Genomic DNA, 17,030 nt, shown 5'->3' with positions numbered 1-17,030 from the left:
AATCTCTGACCAAGACACCCACTTTAGGTTCACTGATGATTCTAAATCATGGATGTGAGTGTGAATGCTTGTGCATCTCACAGTGTTAGCCCTGCGATAGACTGTCAACCTAACTAAGGTGTAACCTGCCTCTCACCGTATGACAGCTGGGATAGGTTCCGGTCCACCAATCCCAGCTTTCATAGCTAACCCGGATTTACGATTACTATAAATACATGAGTTTGAGCTTTAGAAAAGTTTTCAACACAAACAAAAGGAGAACATGTAAATTCAAACTTCGGAGTTCTGGAAAAAAAAACCTTGACCCGTCCCTAAGGAACCTCATAAAAGACTGCAAAAACAAAGCATAACTCACATCAGCATGCCAATGCAAGGACAAGGGTGTATGCTCAGCTCTAGTCAAGTAGGTAACCATATGGTGCAAGGCTCAATGCAGTGGCTTGGATTAGAGTTCAGTCCAGGTCCCATTGCTGTGTGCTTCCTCTTTCCTTTAAAAAACTTCATCTGAAATTTATTTACCACTTCTTATCCTGGAGTTTTTGTTTTATATATATAAAGAAATAAAATTTTCTTTATTAAAAAATAAGCATAATGAAGAGTACTCTTGACTCATTAGAAATTAAGACAAAACAGTCTAAAGGTACTTTATTGGATGGATAGATGGATGGATGGATATTCGTTCAAAAGCAGGGTTTGCAGAAATCATGTTAGAACAAACACCAAAGCAAATCAAAAAGAATGGGAATTGATAAATGACTTATCAATTAGATTTCTTATTGACTGTCTCACTGGCTCCACTTGGAGAGTCACCACCATCTCTAAGGTCTAAGGAGCTTAGAAGAAAAAGCTTCTGGACTTCTTTAAGTTGCTTGAATGACTGATCTGACCTGGATGACTGAGAACCTTCACAGACATATTGCCGTACATTTTGGGAGGAACACCCTTCAACTGGTGCGGGAGTATGAAAAGGAATCAAGGTAATTATCAGATTATAGGAACCATCTCCGTTTCAACTTCAAGCAACTTAAAGAAGTCCAGAAGCTTTTTCTTCCAAGCTCCTTAGACTACGATGACCTGGATGACTGAGAACCTTCACAGACACCATCTCTAAGCAGCATATCAAAGTCATTACATTTGTGCAAATTGTATGTGTGCAGTGTGGCCAAATGTTTACGCATGTTGAAGGTATTTCTCGTCTTATTTGTGTTCAGTGTTGGGGTTGTTATTGAAAAAAGTAATGCATTACACATTACTTCTTACTGTTCTTAAGAATAATGCATTATGTTACTTAATTACTCCCCAGAGAAAATAATTTGTAACACAACTTTTTATACATTACGCTCACATTTCTCCATAAAATGACCTGAAACACACCATAATTACCAGTTAACAAAGTAAACCTCAAATAGCCAAGCGGGCTAACCCAGACATTGATATGTGTCTACTTCAAATGCTTTAACTACGTCACATCCAGTTTTAGAAACATCAGTGAATCCAACGTTTGTGGGGGGGTTTTTGGAGGGTGAAGCTAAAATACATGGAAGAAACACAAAACTCCACACAGAAAGAAGTCATTAGTGACTCTTTTTTTTTCTGTGAGGTAACAAACCAATACATGATTGTACTGCCTATCTTATCAGTTTCCCCAAGTAAGAGATGTGATATAATTTATTCATGGTTTAAAGGAAGATATTAGTGGAAAGACATTAAGACAGAATTTACAGAGTTTTCTGTAAACTGGTATGTGTTAACTCTCACATCCTGAAATGTGCAGGATGTACAGCCTAAAATAGGCTGTAAAGTAAACATGTGGGTGTTTGTAGGCAGCTGACAGAGACCTGTGAAAAATGCAGCCAGTATTAGGATGTCTGGTCTTTAATATTGCCACATTAGGTTATTATGGATTATTACAATACTGGCCTGTCTAAGTTAACAAGAAGGAGTTCATAATCAGCTTCCTTTTGTTTTAAGGGAAATGTTGTAATGTAACCAGTTAATTTATATTTGCTTCTCTCCATTTGACTGCAACAGGATAAAGAGTCATTCTATTTGCCATAAAATGATCTCCATAATCATATCTAAATACAACTATGTCTGGTCTGTCTTATTCTGCATATGTCTTATGCAGCCACTGTGGCTCAACGGCCTAAGTCACAGGAACTCAAACATCAGCAGAAAGTCTAAGTCAGAATGCATCACTCTGCATGACAGCAGTCATTAGAAGCTCTTGTTGTATTTCACCTGAGTGAATCTGAACTGTAAAGTGCACATGAAAAATTACCTGTATGTTTTCATTTTTAGGACGCATGCATTAGCAAGCTTTTGCAGCCATATGTCACCAGAACTCTGAGGTCTTCTATTCAGTGCTGGTTATCCATCCTTAAGTCTAAAAACTAAAGGTGTCAGAGCCTTTGCAGATGTTGCCCTACACCTTGAAACTCTTTGCCCTCTGATCCATGATCTACAAGCTCAATCGACTACAAAAGTTCAAAACGAGCTTATGTTTTTGAACTGGCATTCAGGTAGCATTCTTTTAAATGCCCTTTTATTTCTAACATCCTGGTGTCCTTTTACTCCTGGTCTTAGTTTGTTTTTTTGTTTTTTGGGGGGGCTCAGGTTTTCAGAAATCGGCAGTTACAAAATAACAACAATATAACAAATTCAGCACACACGTATATAATGCCTTTCAGTCAATGTCAAGGTTTGTGTCAACCTAATATTTGCATATTGCAAAAGAGGTCACACAGATCAAACTAAGGAGGAGACACCTGCGCCACATTCCTCATCAGGCCTTTATCATCGAGATGACGGAATGTACAAGTCTATCTGTGCTTCTGAGAAAGTAGGGGAAACATTTGACTGTGAGTAATTTTGATTGCTGTGCGCTGAATCTATAGATCTGATCAAATCTACTTGCGTTTTTGATGGATTTTGTTGGTGAGAGTCTTCATAAATCGTGGATTGATCAATGCTAGATGGCATGAAAAACAATAAAGTAATGAGAATGTTAACAACTATTTATTGTCTTAAAATACATAACAAAATAGTTGTGATGAATAAAAACAGCATTTTGCTTTGTACAACTATGAAAATGTTTACAGACAAGCAAAACTAATTGTACAAAAATATTGGTAACATTGATACACAATAACAAAAAAGATAAAAACAATACAGAACATAACATCCTCACGTCAGTGTGCAAACCGTTTATACAGATGGACATGTGCCCCTTAATAAGGCAGCAAATCCTGATAAATTATTTAAATAGCAAATTTCTACAAACACACGCGCGCACGCACACACACACACACACACACAAAATCAGCGTCTCACAAACCACTAAGACAAACAGGACAATAATTTATCTGCTAAAAACCGCATTGGACATACGTGATAAAGCAAAATAAAAAAAAAATATAAGAAATATCCCACCTTCTTATAATTTTCACTGTAGTAAATCATGGGATTGGGAGCTCTGCTGTATTTGTAGCTATGTCATGTTATATTATTTACAGCTCATGCTACAGTAGCACTAAGATGTCAATCATTTCAAAGGAATACGAAGAAGTACTTGTGTTTTTGTTTGATCAAATTATACAACAGCAATGAGGTAATAATTGTACATCAACGATCTCCTTTGTTTTTCATCTCTCTCTGAAGAAAAGGCACACGGATCAGATACACTTCATGCTAAATAGCCCTGTCTGAAGAGTAACGAATTCTGGAGATAAAAGACAACGACAATGTTATGCATCCTGTATCTAAGCGTACCTGATTTGGGGTCAATTTTCACTGTGATTGGAAGGATACTTTTACTTTTTCAAAGTACAAAAATTTTGTTTACTGCCTACACTGTAGGCAAAAATCAATAAATTAGATGTATTTACATTATTTCATAGCAAATTCCCCCAAAAGTTGAGGGGGCTAAATCTCTTCGATTTCTACAGTTAGGATCTGATATAGGGAGTATTTTGGAAGAAATTTTGACTATGTGGTCATAGACTCAAGCAACTTTTTGTAAAATATAATTATCTCCATCTAATCCTGAGAGTTGTTAAGACAACCAGATGACATCAAAAAAACCAACAATACCTGTATGTAAATGATAGTTAACATAAACCAGTGCTGTCTTGCATCGCATACTTCCATAAGGCAAGTGTGACAAAACGCTCACATATGGCATCATGAAGAGCACAAGTACCCAGATAGGATACTCAAAACAGTCAGAAGATCAATATGAAATGCTGTACATTTCTCACCCGCTAGCTATCTCCAATTCCAGCTAGCTAGCTAACAGTAGCAGTTTTTTTTTCTAGCTTACACCAAACAGTGCATGTTATGGATTTGTCTGGTGTTTAGGTATGTTAAATTGAACTGTAATCTTCACTGTTGACTAGTTCTGTATTAAATGAATCACCAAAGGCTCAAGAAGTTGCAAATTTGTACAAAACATGTTAGCTAACTCATCAAATGCAACTGTTTTTTTTATATTAGGAACATGTTTTAGTATGTTCAGTTTGAGACAACTTTGCCGGAATCCATGCATTACGTAAGTATGCAGTGTACATACTGTGCTACTTGGAACTCTGCTCTTGGAAGTATTCAAATTGAGACAAACACAGTTCATAGTTCTTCTACCCTAGAGATTTTAGGGTAGAAGATTTAAGAACTTTCTTGATCCATTTATGGTTAGTCTTCCACATACATTCTGTACATGCATGCAAACATTTATCCACAGCATCATATTCCCCTTATTTCTAACTTGCTCCCCTCTCAACAGTTTTCTTAAATCATTAACAACAAAAATTCCTACAAAATGTCATCTTCATTTTTTGAGTCCTCATAAGTTGTATTTCCAGGATCTACATCCTGGTCAGACTGGTAAGGCAAAGGAAATATTCTTCTTTATTTCTTTGGGAAGTCCATCTAGAAAGTGAGGCAGAAAAGGCTGAAGAGGTGAGACAGAAAGAGAGAGAGAGAGACGTAAAGACTTGGAAGTGCATAGTTGTTTATGAGGAGCCATTCCTGTACAGAGATGAATGAGGTCTTTCAGAGAGCGGGTAAAGCAGGCAGAGCGGGGATAGAAAGGTGTTGGTGACCTACAGGCTTTGTTGGGGTTTTTTTCACCTCTCCCTGCTCTTATAGATGTTAAGGATGGTGGTGGAGAAGGGGCTCTCTGATCCTCAAATGGCATTCAGCTGGTTGGTTTTCTTTCCAAACCGGCTTCAAGTTACCCTGAGGCTAACCATATGCCCTTCGCCCAGTCTGAGTGAGCATGCCCAAAAATAAAGAGTTGCGGCAATAAATCGGTCCCTGGACTTTGCATGAGAATATAGAAGTTCATACTTTATACAAAAAGGTGCATTCCTCAGAGCTTCCTGCGCCGTACATTTATGCATCTGTCAAAAGGAAGAGACATAACATGAAGAGATTGCAGAGGGTTTGTTTAATGTCTTTAATTCTAGAGTCCATTTTAATAGAACAATGTCAATTTTAGTGGTTTTCAAATAAAACTTACCTCTGCATTCATACTTGAGGTCTGAGAAGTATACCATCTCTTGTGAAAAGACAAAAAGACCTAGCCTTCCACCTGCATACGTCTTGTCATAGATGCTACCAGAATCAGCCATGATCTTCTTACCCTCATACATGACAACTCTGTGGAAATCAAGGAAAAATTAGACATTTGAATGCCAAACTCATGAAGGGTAACTACCTACAGACTCAAAATTATTTTCTGCCCACCGAATGTGTCCTGTTCTCGGCCTATGGATCAGATGCCATCTGTAGGCAGTGAAGTCTTTCCATCCAACGTTCTTTGGGTCATGCCAGAGAGTGCGAACCTAAAGCGTGTGAAATAAATAAATAAAAGACACGAGTTTTTCTATTTTATTTAGGTTTGATTATCAAAAATAAATGTTTCAATTGTCCATGAAAGAACAGAAGTCCAATGTACCTGTCCTGGGGTGTTGCCTGTGTGCCAGAGGGCATTTCTGAGGTGCTCTCCTGGGCCGGTGGTGGAATTAACCACTTTGATGGACAGGCCAGAGTAACCTTGTGCCTTAGTTGGCTTATGTGACCAGTAGGTCTGTGTGATTTGCTTCCACATCACCACATAGAACCTGGAACTGGACTGGTAGCCAAACACAAAGCCGGCATAGTCATCATCCCTGTCAGTATTGATGAAGAAAGTCCCACTGAAGTCCACTGCATTGAACTCATGGTAGCCTGAACAAAAACAGGTTGAAAGGGTGTCACGACAAGAACTGAATAGAAAAAAGAAACTTTCCTATTAGTCTTTGCAAAGTTACACATTTGGTCCAGAGAAATCGTTGGTACTTACCAACAGCAATGCCAGGATCACAGTTAACAGTTTGAACCAGCTCTTTGCCCTGGTGGCGGACGACCCAGTTAGGATCAATCTGGGAGGTGCCTTTTGGATCCAAAGGAACCATCTGGAACTTGCGGAAGTCTGTCTCACTGATGTCAAAGTTCTCGGGACACACGTCATAGATGTCAGGCACATTGTCCTGATCAAAGTCATCTTTGCAAGCATCTCCACGGCCATCACCTGAAAAATACATAATCCAAATTATTTAATAATAATAATAATAATACCCAGGGTGTATAGATATATGTGTTCCAGCATAAAACTGCTTAGATGTATCCATGTCCAACTTTGCTCACCATCAGAGTCCAGCTGATCAGGATTGAACGCCAGCCTGCAGTTGTCTTTTTCATCAGGGATGCCATCATTGTCGTCATCATGGTCACAGGCGTCACCTTTGCCGTCCTTGTCATGGTCAGCCTGATTGGCGTTGGGAATATACGGGCAGTTGTCCAGGTTGTTCTGGTGTCCATCCTCATCAATGTCCTGGTTGCTGTCGCACTTGTCTCCCACGCGGTCATCATCTGAATCCAACTGCAAAATTAGAGTGTTTAAACATCCTAGTTAGATCTGGTTTATGGGGAAAATTGAGTATTAGCTTACTTGTACTCTATACACCACCAAATAACAGCTGCATTCATGTCTGAACATGTCTCTTTTGGCCTTTAATTGTGCGCTTCACTCTTTAAAAAGCACATCAGTTTAGACTTCCCCTCCTTTCCTTATTCTTCTCCTAATTCCTGTTGTTTAACACATTCCTCTTTCTCAGTGTAGCATGGCACAGGTGGACTAAGCAGAACTAAGACAGAGCACACATATAGCCCAAGGCAAGCCCATTCCTTAGTAATATCCAGCCTGGGGCCTCTCCCTTCACATTAGCCAGCTAACGTCAATGGGTCATTGAAAAGACCCCTAGCCCCCCACCACGCCTTACTGAACTAATGTGCCCTTCAGCTGCATACAGGATTTACTCCACCTTTTACATGCCATGATAATGCTTCAGCAACTACTGAAGCCTGCTTTGACTGAAAGGGAGATATAAAAGAGAGCCCGGGAGATGAATGTGGATTATTGTTGCCGGGTAAGACTGAAGCAAATGGGTAACAGCAATGCGTGTGTTTGCTTTTACACACCTGATCAGGATTATGTTCTAGTGGGCAGTTATCACACATGTCTCCCACTCCATCCAGATCTGTGTCTCTCTGGTCAACATTGTACACATAGGGACAGTTGTCCTTCTCATTCAGTATGCCTGGCATAAACGGAAATAAATTAGATGAAAAGGCAGCACAAAAGCAGAAAATATAAAAGAATTGTCTAAGAGTTATGCTGATTATTTTTTGTTTGCAGGTCTCACCATCTCCATCAATGTCCACTGCGCAGGCATCTCCCTCTCCGTTGCTGTCGGTGTCTGTCTGGTCTGGGTTGCTATTGTAGGGGCAGTTGTCGCAGCCGTCACCCACATCATCACGGTCATAGTCATACTGCCTGGGATTGTACACAAAAGGACAGTTGTCCTGTTTGAAAAAGAGAAAAACGCAGTGTTAGAGAAAGAGTCAATGACAGTTTTTAAGGTGCTGCGGTTGTAATTTCCAACTCCCTCCCTGCCCATTTACAGGGAGGGGGTGATGCAGGATGAAAAGCAGCTTTATTTGTAGGCTCTCTCCTGCATCAAATGTTGGGATTAGCAGCACACAGCACAGCTCCTTCAGAACCTCAGCATTGGAATTTGAGGTTTTGGCTCAGCCTTGGGAGAAACATTTGTTTTTCTTTTGAGCGCCACCCTCCTCTACCCTACCCCCATCTCCACCTGTCCTCTTATTAGACAACGTGATGAATGCAAAAAGATGTGCACAGGCACCGTTTCACACTTATTCCTTGTACAGTCTTATTTCCTGTCTGGAAATGTTTACTTACCCTATCATCAGGAATACCATCATTGTCATCATCATTGTCACAAGCATCTCCAATGCCATCCTTATCATAATCTTCTTGCCCTGAGTTCGGGAGGTTGGGACAGTTGTCCTGAATGAACAACAACAGAGTCAGTCTCAGCCATTATAAGCAATATTTAGATATTTTCACTTTAACTTTGCAAAAACATTGACATTTCTTTGCAGCTGCTTTGCTACTACGTACTTTTTTGCAGTGGTAGGTGGCGTTTTCAACACACACCAAATCTGAATTGGGCCACCCATCCAGATCTGTGTCCTCTCCGCAGATATGGCCATTGCCAGCATAACCAGGTTTGCACTCACATCGAAACATGGGGTCAGCAAAGTGTCCAAGATAGTTACAGCGGGCATTTTTGTTACAGTCATGGCTTCCATCGAGGCAGGGATTACGGGGTGAGCACACCTGTAGATTGAAGATGAGATGAATATCAGTGGTGAGACGAGCTCTGCATAGTTTAAATTCATGACATTCTCTCCTTAGAAAGGCACATATTCATCACAACACATTAGTATGACCTCTCCCTGTTATCAGTATTTGTTTAATAAAAGTTGTCTCTCTTGCTCTGTTTTTGGCTTCAAACAGGAATCTGCTTGCCTGCTTATTAGCGGCGGCCTGCTCCACACCATGGCCAAACGGCTGGGGTCCTGAGTAACGAGTTGGGCAGGGCAAACAGTTGTAGCCTGGAACGGTGTTCTCGCAGCGGTGCACCCCATTAAACTCAAAGCACGCATCAGGAACCTCTTTGCACTGTTTTCAGGATAAAAAAAGAATCACAGTTATGGTTACGATGTTGCCTGAATTCTAATATATGACTGTAGCTCCTTTAATCATTGAACAACAGCTAAAGACGTTTTACCTCATCAATATCTTTACACTTGATCCCATTGCCAGTGTATCCTGCTGGGCACTTCCCACACTTCCAGGAACCATCGGGAAAACTTGTGCACTTGGCACCAGCAAAGCAAGGGTTGGACAGACATCCATCTGAACACAGCAATGCAGTCATCAAAATCCTTCATATGTAACCTGCTTTTAATCTTAGTAATCCTAATCTTCCAGTTATGATCTCATTGAGATGGTACACTTACGTATATTAAAAAAAAAACTTCAATAAATAAAACCTACATTGAAGTGGAAGCCAACAATAATGTTGTAAAGACTAAATTTTAAAAACATGAATAATAAAAAATACCAAATACATGGAATATGTGGAACTCCTTTAAATGATAAAATGCCTCACCGATTGGGCAGGGGGTCTTGTTGCACCTCTGGATGTCCTTGGCTTCACCGACGCACTCTTTACCGCCGTACTGTGGTGCAGGATTATTGCACAGGCGTTTCCGAGTCTGTTGACCACCTCCGCAGGTGAGACTGCATGAATCCCAGGGAGACCAGGGACCCCAGTTGCCATTGACTGATGAAGACATGAAGAAAGCATGATCAACGTCTTCTCTTGCTTTACACAGTAGCAAAATCCAACTGTAGTATGAAGAAACCTACTGGGACACGGGGACTTTGTACACGTTTCAGTTTGCCGGCCTTCACCAACACAGTCCTTGCCTCCTAGCTGAGGAGTTGGGGAGTTGCAGAGGCGGATTCGGGTGATGACACCAGCACCACAGGTGACCGAGCATGATGACCATGGTGACCAGTGGCTCCAGCTGCCATCCTGCTTGACTAAAGACCACAAGACAAGGTCAGAGATCAGTTATCAAGAGCCAAAAAGTTGAACCACGGTGACATCAAATCATAAAAAAATGTCACACATATTTTCTGTCTGTTCTTGTTGTTGGTTACGTTAACTCACAGCGCTTGTCACACTCCTGGAGGTAACAGTCTCGGGTTTGCACAGAGGTGCCCTCACAGTTGTTATTGATACGGTCGCAAGAGCGCCCACGCTGCTGGATGCCACGCCCACATGACACGGAACAATGGGTCCATTCAGACCACGGCGACCAGCCGTCCTCTGCATAGTCGCTCGCTGAGCAGGAGGGAGAGGGAGAGAATATGAGAAGGAGGCGAAGAGGGAGACAATAAAAGAGCTATTGCAGCGAAGCAGCACCCCCTCGCAAACAGCCCCTAACCTTAAATGAGGAGGGGAAGCTCTAGAAGCAGTGGACTAATGGTCTGGATTTAACTGGGAGACACAGCTGTTGTGAGCATACGTAGAGGACTAACTGGAGAAATAGAAAGGCCTCCTGTCCTCAGGATGGATAGGGATGCCCCACTGGCTTATGTTTTCCAAAGAGGAAACAGCTTTTGAAAACATGGCCCTGGGTCTGTAATGACTTCAGCAAGTGGCTGAGGCCGGGATGAATGCGGCTCCCAATGTTTACTTTTAGGGAAGCATCGCAGCCAAGTCTGCCAAGGTATGAAGAACATGCCACCTCCCCTCATGTAAAAGATGGCTTCACTAAACAGAAAACCAATTTTCCATTCCCCTTTAACCAATTTGGCAAATTGCAGCCATTTCAACTTAAAGATTCAAAGATGTTTTAGAGCACAAAGCGCCAATGTTCCAAACACATAAGCACCCTTTCATACTAATGCAGTTAAATCATCTTTAAAACTAGCATTTTTTCTAATGAAGAGAAAGCTTTACATCAATACATCAAGGGAAATATTTGTGGTTTTTTGTTTTATATGGCAAATAAAATAGAAACAGCTCGCTCAGGGAATGGTACAGTGTTAGCTGAAATGTCATACACTTTACACTATGTGGACCATTAATGTAACATTTATAGTGAAGGTTTGCATACCTATAATTATTTTAATTACAGTGTGTCTTTGTATAGCTATGCAGGTCATAACAAAATGTGTTGGAGATCGTAGATTAGAAATGCTTACGTGTTCCACAGCGTGGGCAGCACTCTCCATCGGGAACAGTAGCATTAGCACAGGGGATCAGGGGGCAGGAGATCTTGCGACACACAGTAGCAGAGTTCTGCAAAAGCACAGAGATCAAATTCATTTTTAAATATTTGGATATCACTCAAGTTTTGCTGCAATTTTCCTCCAAACTCAGTCCAGGCACTCAGTCAAGTCCCAGTGCTTGAATGGAATATGAAACACTGGACTCTTCACAACGGCATCACTAATGTGGAGTTTGTGGGGTTGTTTAAATCCATTTAAATTAGTGCGTGTTTGAAGATATGTTTTTAATCGAGGCTTCGCCCATGTACGTGCAACCATCTCATTAAATTCTCTATTGGTCATGTGAGTTTAATCATGGAAGAATGAGTGAGAAGCAAGAGTTCTGGCTGAGAACGGGGACCCCTGCAGCCAACACCTGCCGACTAGGTCAGGGGAGGGTGGGAAAGAGGCCAAAGTCCTAATAATGGATATGGGTTTCAGCATGGAGCCGGACTGGGCACAGAGCCCCGAACAAGTAAAGCCAGCCTGCCAGCACAACCTGTGAGGGTTCACTATGAATGACTCAGGCATAAGAACTGCCTTTTGACTATGCATGCTAATGTTCTCCCTCCAGGAACTGATCACTGACAGGGAAAAAAGCGGAACCTGGAAGAAGCAGTCTATCTGCACAGGGAGAAATAAGCAAATGAACCCACTGGTGAAATGCGGGAAGATTTCCTCCCAAGTATTTTACATCTACATCCTCCTGTCCACTTGTCAAAGCCAAGATCTTGTTCTTAATTATGGGCAACGGATCACTTAAGTCCCTCAAGCCCCTCAAGGCCACAGTCAAGTTGAACTTCTGACAGCAGACCTGTCATTACAACAATAAAGACTGTTGGCCTCCTGCCCAGTCGCCACACTACTTACTAATTACTGACCAGATCAGTTGTGTCGTGGTTAAGTGTGTCTGCCCATTGTGGGCTGTCATCATAGTGTGCGTGCTTGTGTGTGTGTACATGTAAAGAGAAGTCAGAGCATTGAGTAAGTCCTCCTCACACGTGTGTTTAAGTACACTGGTGGGAGTGCTGTGGAGATCTCACCTGACAAGTGCACTCGGTGCAGTCATCCACGGTCCACTCGTCTCTGTTCTTGCGAACGATGCCATTGTGGATACAGACACCACTGTGAATTCCAATGTGGGATTTAATAAGCTTGTTTTCATCCGTCTGAGGAAAAGAGAAACAAGAAAAATAGACTTATGATAATGAGTTGTTAGCTTGGTTGTTAAAAGAGAAAAAATGTGAAGCCCCTTTTAAAATTCACAAAGTAACAGAGATACAATTCTGAAGAAATGCAGGAGGTAAGCAAATTCAGCGTCAGCACAGAGGAAAGAATTATATGATGTACAGAGTAATAAACAGTAAAACTACACAGTAAAAACCATTTGCAGTTTTTCTGATAAGGATTTGCTGAAATTACAGATGATTTTCTGTCAGATGCCTTCTCAAGTTTCATTCACAGTGCAGAGCTTTACAAATATTTAAGAGCTCCGTATCGCCTTTGATTAAAATACAGACAACTGTACACACATCTGATGTACACACAGGCAAACAGATAACCAGCAAAGAGGCAGACGTCACTTAGGTTCTTTTACACTGTCTTCTGGGTTTGCTCCTTACCAGCTTGCGGAGTTCAGTGGACAGCTCCTTGACCACCACACCAAGACCCTTCAGCTCTTTAAACATACTGAGCAGATCCTCACAGGAGAAGCCACACACCATCTGCAGGTCTTCACCAGAATACACAACAGTGAGAAAAACATACTTAATTTTTATTTCAGATTAAAATTATTTAATTCTCATATAGTTTAGAAAAGTTTGCAGACTGAGTGCATCAGATGCATCAATGCCCACCTTTAGTCTTATGGCCACTGTACTCAGTTCTGATGGCCGAGGAGCCATTGAGGTTCCTCAGGACCATGGTGTCAGTCATGGCTGAAAGAAAAATACTGCTGTGAATCAGTATACTATTTCAATGGTAATATATTAATTAATAAGGTCGAGCATAATGCCCCGCAGCAGTAAATTATGCAAAAAAGTAATTAGTTCATTCTGCATAGGCTGGAGAACATACTGTGAGACCACAGAGCTCTGAGATATTTGTAAACTGGCATTCCTTTTTGGCATCTCGTAAACAGCATCTCGGGCAGTGTTTGGTACAGAAATCAGCAGACAAACGGAGTACACGCAGATTTCTTTGATAAGGAATTGCTCGCACTTGAGAGTGCATGGAGCAGATGAGTGATTGGTAAACACTTTGAGTACTCACCGCTTTGGCATCCTTTGTTGCGCAGAATAGCTTCCAGAGTCGTTCCAAACACAAACCGCACGTTTTGTAGGACCCCCTGCAAGTATGAATGTGCAGTTTAAGCACCGGTACACAATTCGAAAAGTTCATCACACTCAAAGTATTTAAAAAGAAATTCCTTCCTGACATATGCTGCTCCATTCTTTCAGCTCTCACCGTGAACTTGTCCTTCACGGCTCCCTTGCCAACCCTGAGCTGCGCGCTGGCCGGAGTCTCCTGCGTCAGGATGCTTTGAATTGGCGCATCAAGTTCGGCGGTGTTCACCTCATCGCATCCCACATACAGTTTTGCCCAGTCCTCCTGCACGAACAGCGTGATATTTTTCCACTGACCCGTAGCCAGACCCACATCTTCGATGGAAACCACCTGCTGCTTGTTCTCGGTGGAGAAAACAATGTCCAAGGTGTTCGCTTTGCCGTTTGAGACGACCTCAAACACGGGTCCGGATCCATCCTTCTTCTCCACAGTCAGGAGGCTTCCCCTGGTGCGTCTGAACTGCTTAAAGTTAAGCAGTAGGAGGAAACCCCGCTCGGCATGGATGGAATCCATCAGGTCCCTAAACGAGTTCTCGGGGACCGGTGGGATCAGGTCCGGGTTGAGGATCTTGTAGGCGGGGCTGTACGGGTCGTCTCCTTTCACCAGGGTCACCCCGTGGTTCTTGCTGGGGACTTTGACGAGCTCAAACAAGTCATACACACTATTGTCGTCTCGACTCTCTGCGGGTGAATAACAATAAGGAGTCAGCCTTTGTGAGGCGCTGGATTTCTATTGTTTTCACTTTTAGAGTACTGCAAACCGTTTTTAAAGCCATACCAGCTCCTTTATATTCTTTTTTTTAACCTCCTAGGACCTGGCGTCCACATATGTGGACATCACATTTTGGGTTATTTAGACCAAAATATTAAATTTTACTCTACAAGGGCCTGATATCCACTTACGAAGACATTATACTACTGTTCTATCGAAAATTTAAACGAATATCCTCATAAGTGGCTCTCATGTTTCTTAGAAACAAAAATCAGGTAAAACAAAAAAATCTGGTAATTCTTTGTTTTTACATTGTTTGGGTACCAATATGCCCAAATATCAAAGAGAAATCAAAAATGCATGCCATGGAAGAGTTCGGGTCTTAGGAGGTTAAATTAAAAACAAACACAAAAAACAAACACAAGCTTTCTTTCCCCTTATCTTCCACAAGAATCATACTGACAAGTTTTAACCAGTTCAAACTGAGACAAACTCACCTGCGACTCTCGCAGCCTCGCAGGTCCAAAGCATCAATAACAAAAATATCCCCGGCAGCTTCATGGTGATCTGCGGTCTGTGACAAATAACCACAAAAACATAGCAGTTCCATTTTAATTGAAAGCATTAATGGTATTGTCAGAAAGAGTCAGCCTGCAGCAGGTTGTACACCTAAAATACAGCTGCCCAAAGAGCGATGGCTGACGCTGCTGCAAAAACACTCAGAATATTTACCACTTACCTGCTTAAAGCAGCAGGTCCAAAGTAATAAAATCCGGAAAAATCTGGAGAAATCCAACAATTAATCCCCAAGCATGAATTTGTGACGAGCTGTTTTTATGTATATATATATATATTTATAAAGTTCCACTGCGAAAAGAAGGAAAATAATGACAAAATGAAATTATTGTATTTTAGTTTTTGTTATATAGAAATTTCTCCCTCTGGTGTCAGCCGCTAAAATACAGCTTTTTAAGCCGAAGGGGGGACAAAGTGCTATTTAAATAGTTTGATGCCATTCCTAAGAAGTAGCCTCGTCCAATCACGGTGAGGGGAGAAAAAGGGACGACCTTATCCTCTTAAGAGAGAGAGAGAGAGAGAGAGAGAGAGAGAGAGCGTTTTCCACTGCGGAACCAACTTCACTGCGTTGCCTTCAGAGTCTTAATAATCCAGTGTTTCATCTCAGCGTCCATCCATCAGCCCTCACAGGCATTTCCGTCTGACAGCTACAGCAACGTGACACATTTATAGCGACATTTCTAGCATTCACAGTAGAAAAAACAAGTCCTCCACAATGTTATTCTCCCATCTCTTCAACTGATTAAATTACAGCTTTTTGGGTAACAATATATTCTCTGTCATATTCCTTTGATATCTTTATGAAAACTTTTGTGGATTCATATATATGTCTGTTTTCAGACTTACTTCTGCTTTGAACTTTTTATATAAACTTGTTATATTTCTCATACTAATACTACTACTAATACTAAAACTTTAAAAATACTATAAAAATTACACAATGAACCACTTTTTTACCTCTGCTTAAACAGATGAAAGCTAGATATCAGAGTATATTTGGTGTGACTTGAGCTTCACAGATTATGAGCCTCAGTTTGCTGCAGTTCCGGATCTATCCGCTAGGAGCCGACGTATTCACTCCAGAGATGCCCGAGGCATTTCAAGGTGTTGCTGCAGCACACCTGAACTGACACATTGTTTTCATTGCCATTCAGTTCAGAAGAACTATGTAATAAGGTATTATATAATTTATTTAGCATATTTGGGCAGTTTTTAGTGCACCAAGCATCAGGTCTAGGCTTGATTGATTGAGGCTCAACCAAACAGAAGTGTGGGAAGTGGGAGTGACATATAGAAAACATATAAACCAGTATGAAATGATGCAATTTCTTTAAAGTAACTCTTCCCCGCCAGACCACGCACAACTGTTCAGTTTTGTTTAAGATGGCCAGCTAACACGCTCTGTGTTCCTGGTTGAAGTGTAGAAGTGATGTTGAGCAGCTATTTTAGCTGCTGTTCTTACATATAAGTAGCACAGATGCTCTCTAAGAAATACCAATATTTTGCTATTATAATAAGCCATTAATAGTCGATAATGAACTGCGCAAGACTAATGAAAGCAGCTGTTCCTTATTTTCGGCTTCTCGGTGTAAACAGATGTCAGCTTCACACTTTAAACCTCCAAGGCAGTTATTTACAAAAAAAATCTTTGGTCGAATCATCTAATATAAACAGCTGTTATACTTTTTATACTAAATAAGAAAATTTATTGAGAGATTTATGAAGCACGGGAAGGAGCTCAGATTTGCAGAAACGTCAGATATACCTAAGGAGAGATCTGCACGAAGAGACTTACATATGAATAATTTCTATAAATTAGTTCTTCTGGTCAGGTTGCAAATGTCTCAGCTTTCTTTGGTACTGCACTATTGCAGTCTATTTCATCCATGTGGTTTATTCATACATGCGCTGTGATCTTTGCCTTTCATTGTCTGTATCTAAATAAGATGCGATGTTTCCTTGCCCTTCCAATTTTCATCTGTCAGGAATGTAACATCCTGCCTTTGATAGACATTTAGAGGACAGACTTATAAGACATTCTAGCCAAAGATCAAGGGAAAGGGAGAATTTCATAGCAAAAGTCACCTCTACCCCCACCTCTGCTGCTTCTTGTGATAGCATACACATGCATCTTTTGACA

General features: G+C 41.1%; 1 protein-coding gene across 1 annotated transcript; it reads right to left on the bottom strand.

The window, feature by feature from the left end:
- Positions 1-2,999: 2,999 nt before the first annotated feature.
- Positions 3,000-15,305, bottom strand: thbs1b (thrombospondin 1b). Its single transcript, XM_005931516.2, has 23 exons — positions 15,054-15,305; positions 14,812-14,888; positions 13,724-14,283; positions 13,529-13,604; positions 13,114-13,194; positions 12,880-12,989; positions 12,301-12,426; positions 11,192-11,288; positions 10,152-10,325; positions 9,845-10,021; positions 9,585-9,758; positions 9,201-9,328; positions 8,939-9,091; positions 8,528-8,746; positions 8,306-8,413; positions 7,746-7,905; positions 7,522-7,640; positions 6,688-6,922; positions 6,344-6,571; positions 5,957-6,228; positions 5,746-5,843; positions 5,519-5,658; positions 3,000-5,399 (listed from the first exon to the last, which is right to left on the bottom strand). Exons 2-23 carry the CDS (start codon positions 14,873-14,875, stop codon positions 5,392-5,394), a joined length of 3,507 nt encoding a protein of 1,168 aa, XP_005931578.1. The 5' UTR covers positions 14,876-14,888; positions 15,054-15,305; the 3' UTR covers positions 3,000-5,391.
- Between the last annotated feature and the right edge of the window lie 1,725 nt (positions 15,306-17,030).

This window comes from Haplochromis burtoni, unplaced genomic scaffold, assembly GCF_018398535.1.
Source record: "Haplochromis burtoni strain Fernald_Lab_line unplaced genomic scaffold, NCSU_Asbu1 Contig_147, whole genome shotgun sequence".
NCBI lineage: Eukaryota > Metazoa > Chordata > Actinopteri > Cichliformes > Cichlidae > Haplochromis > Haplochromis burtoni.
This window is presented reverse-complemented; position numbering and strand designations above follow the sequence as displayed.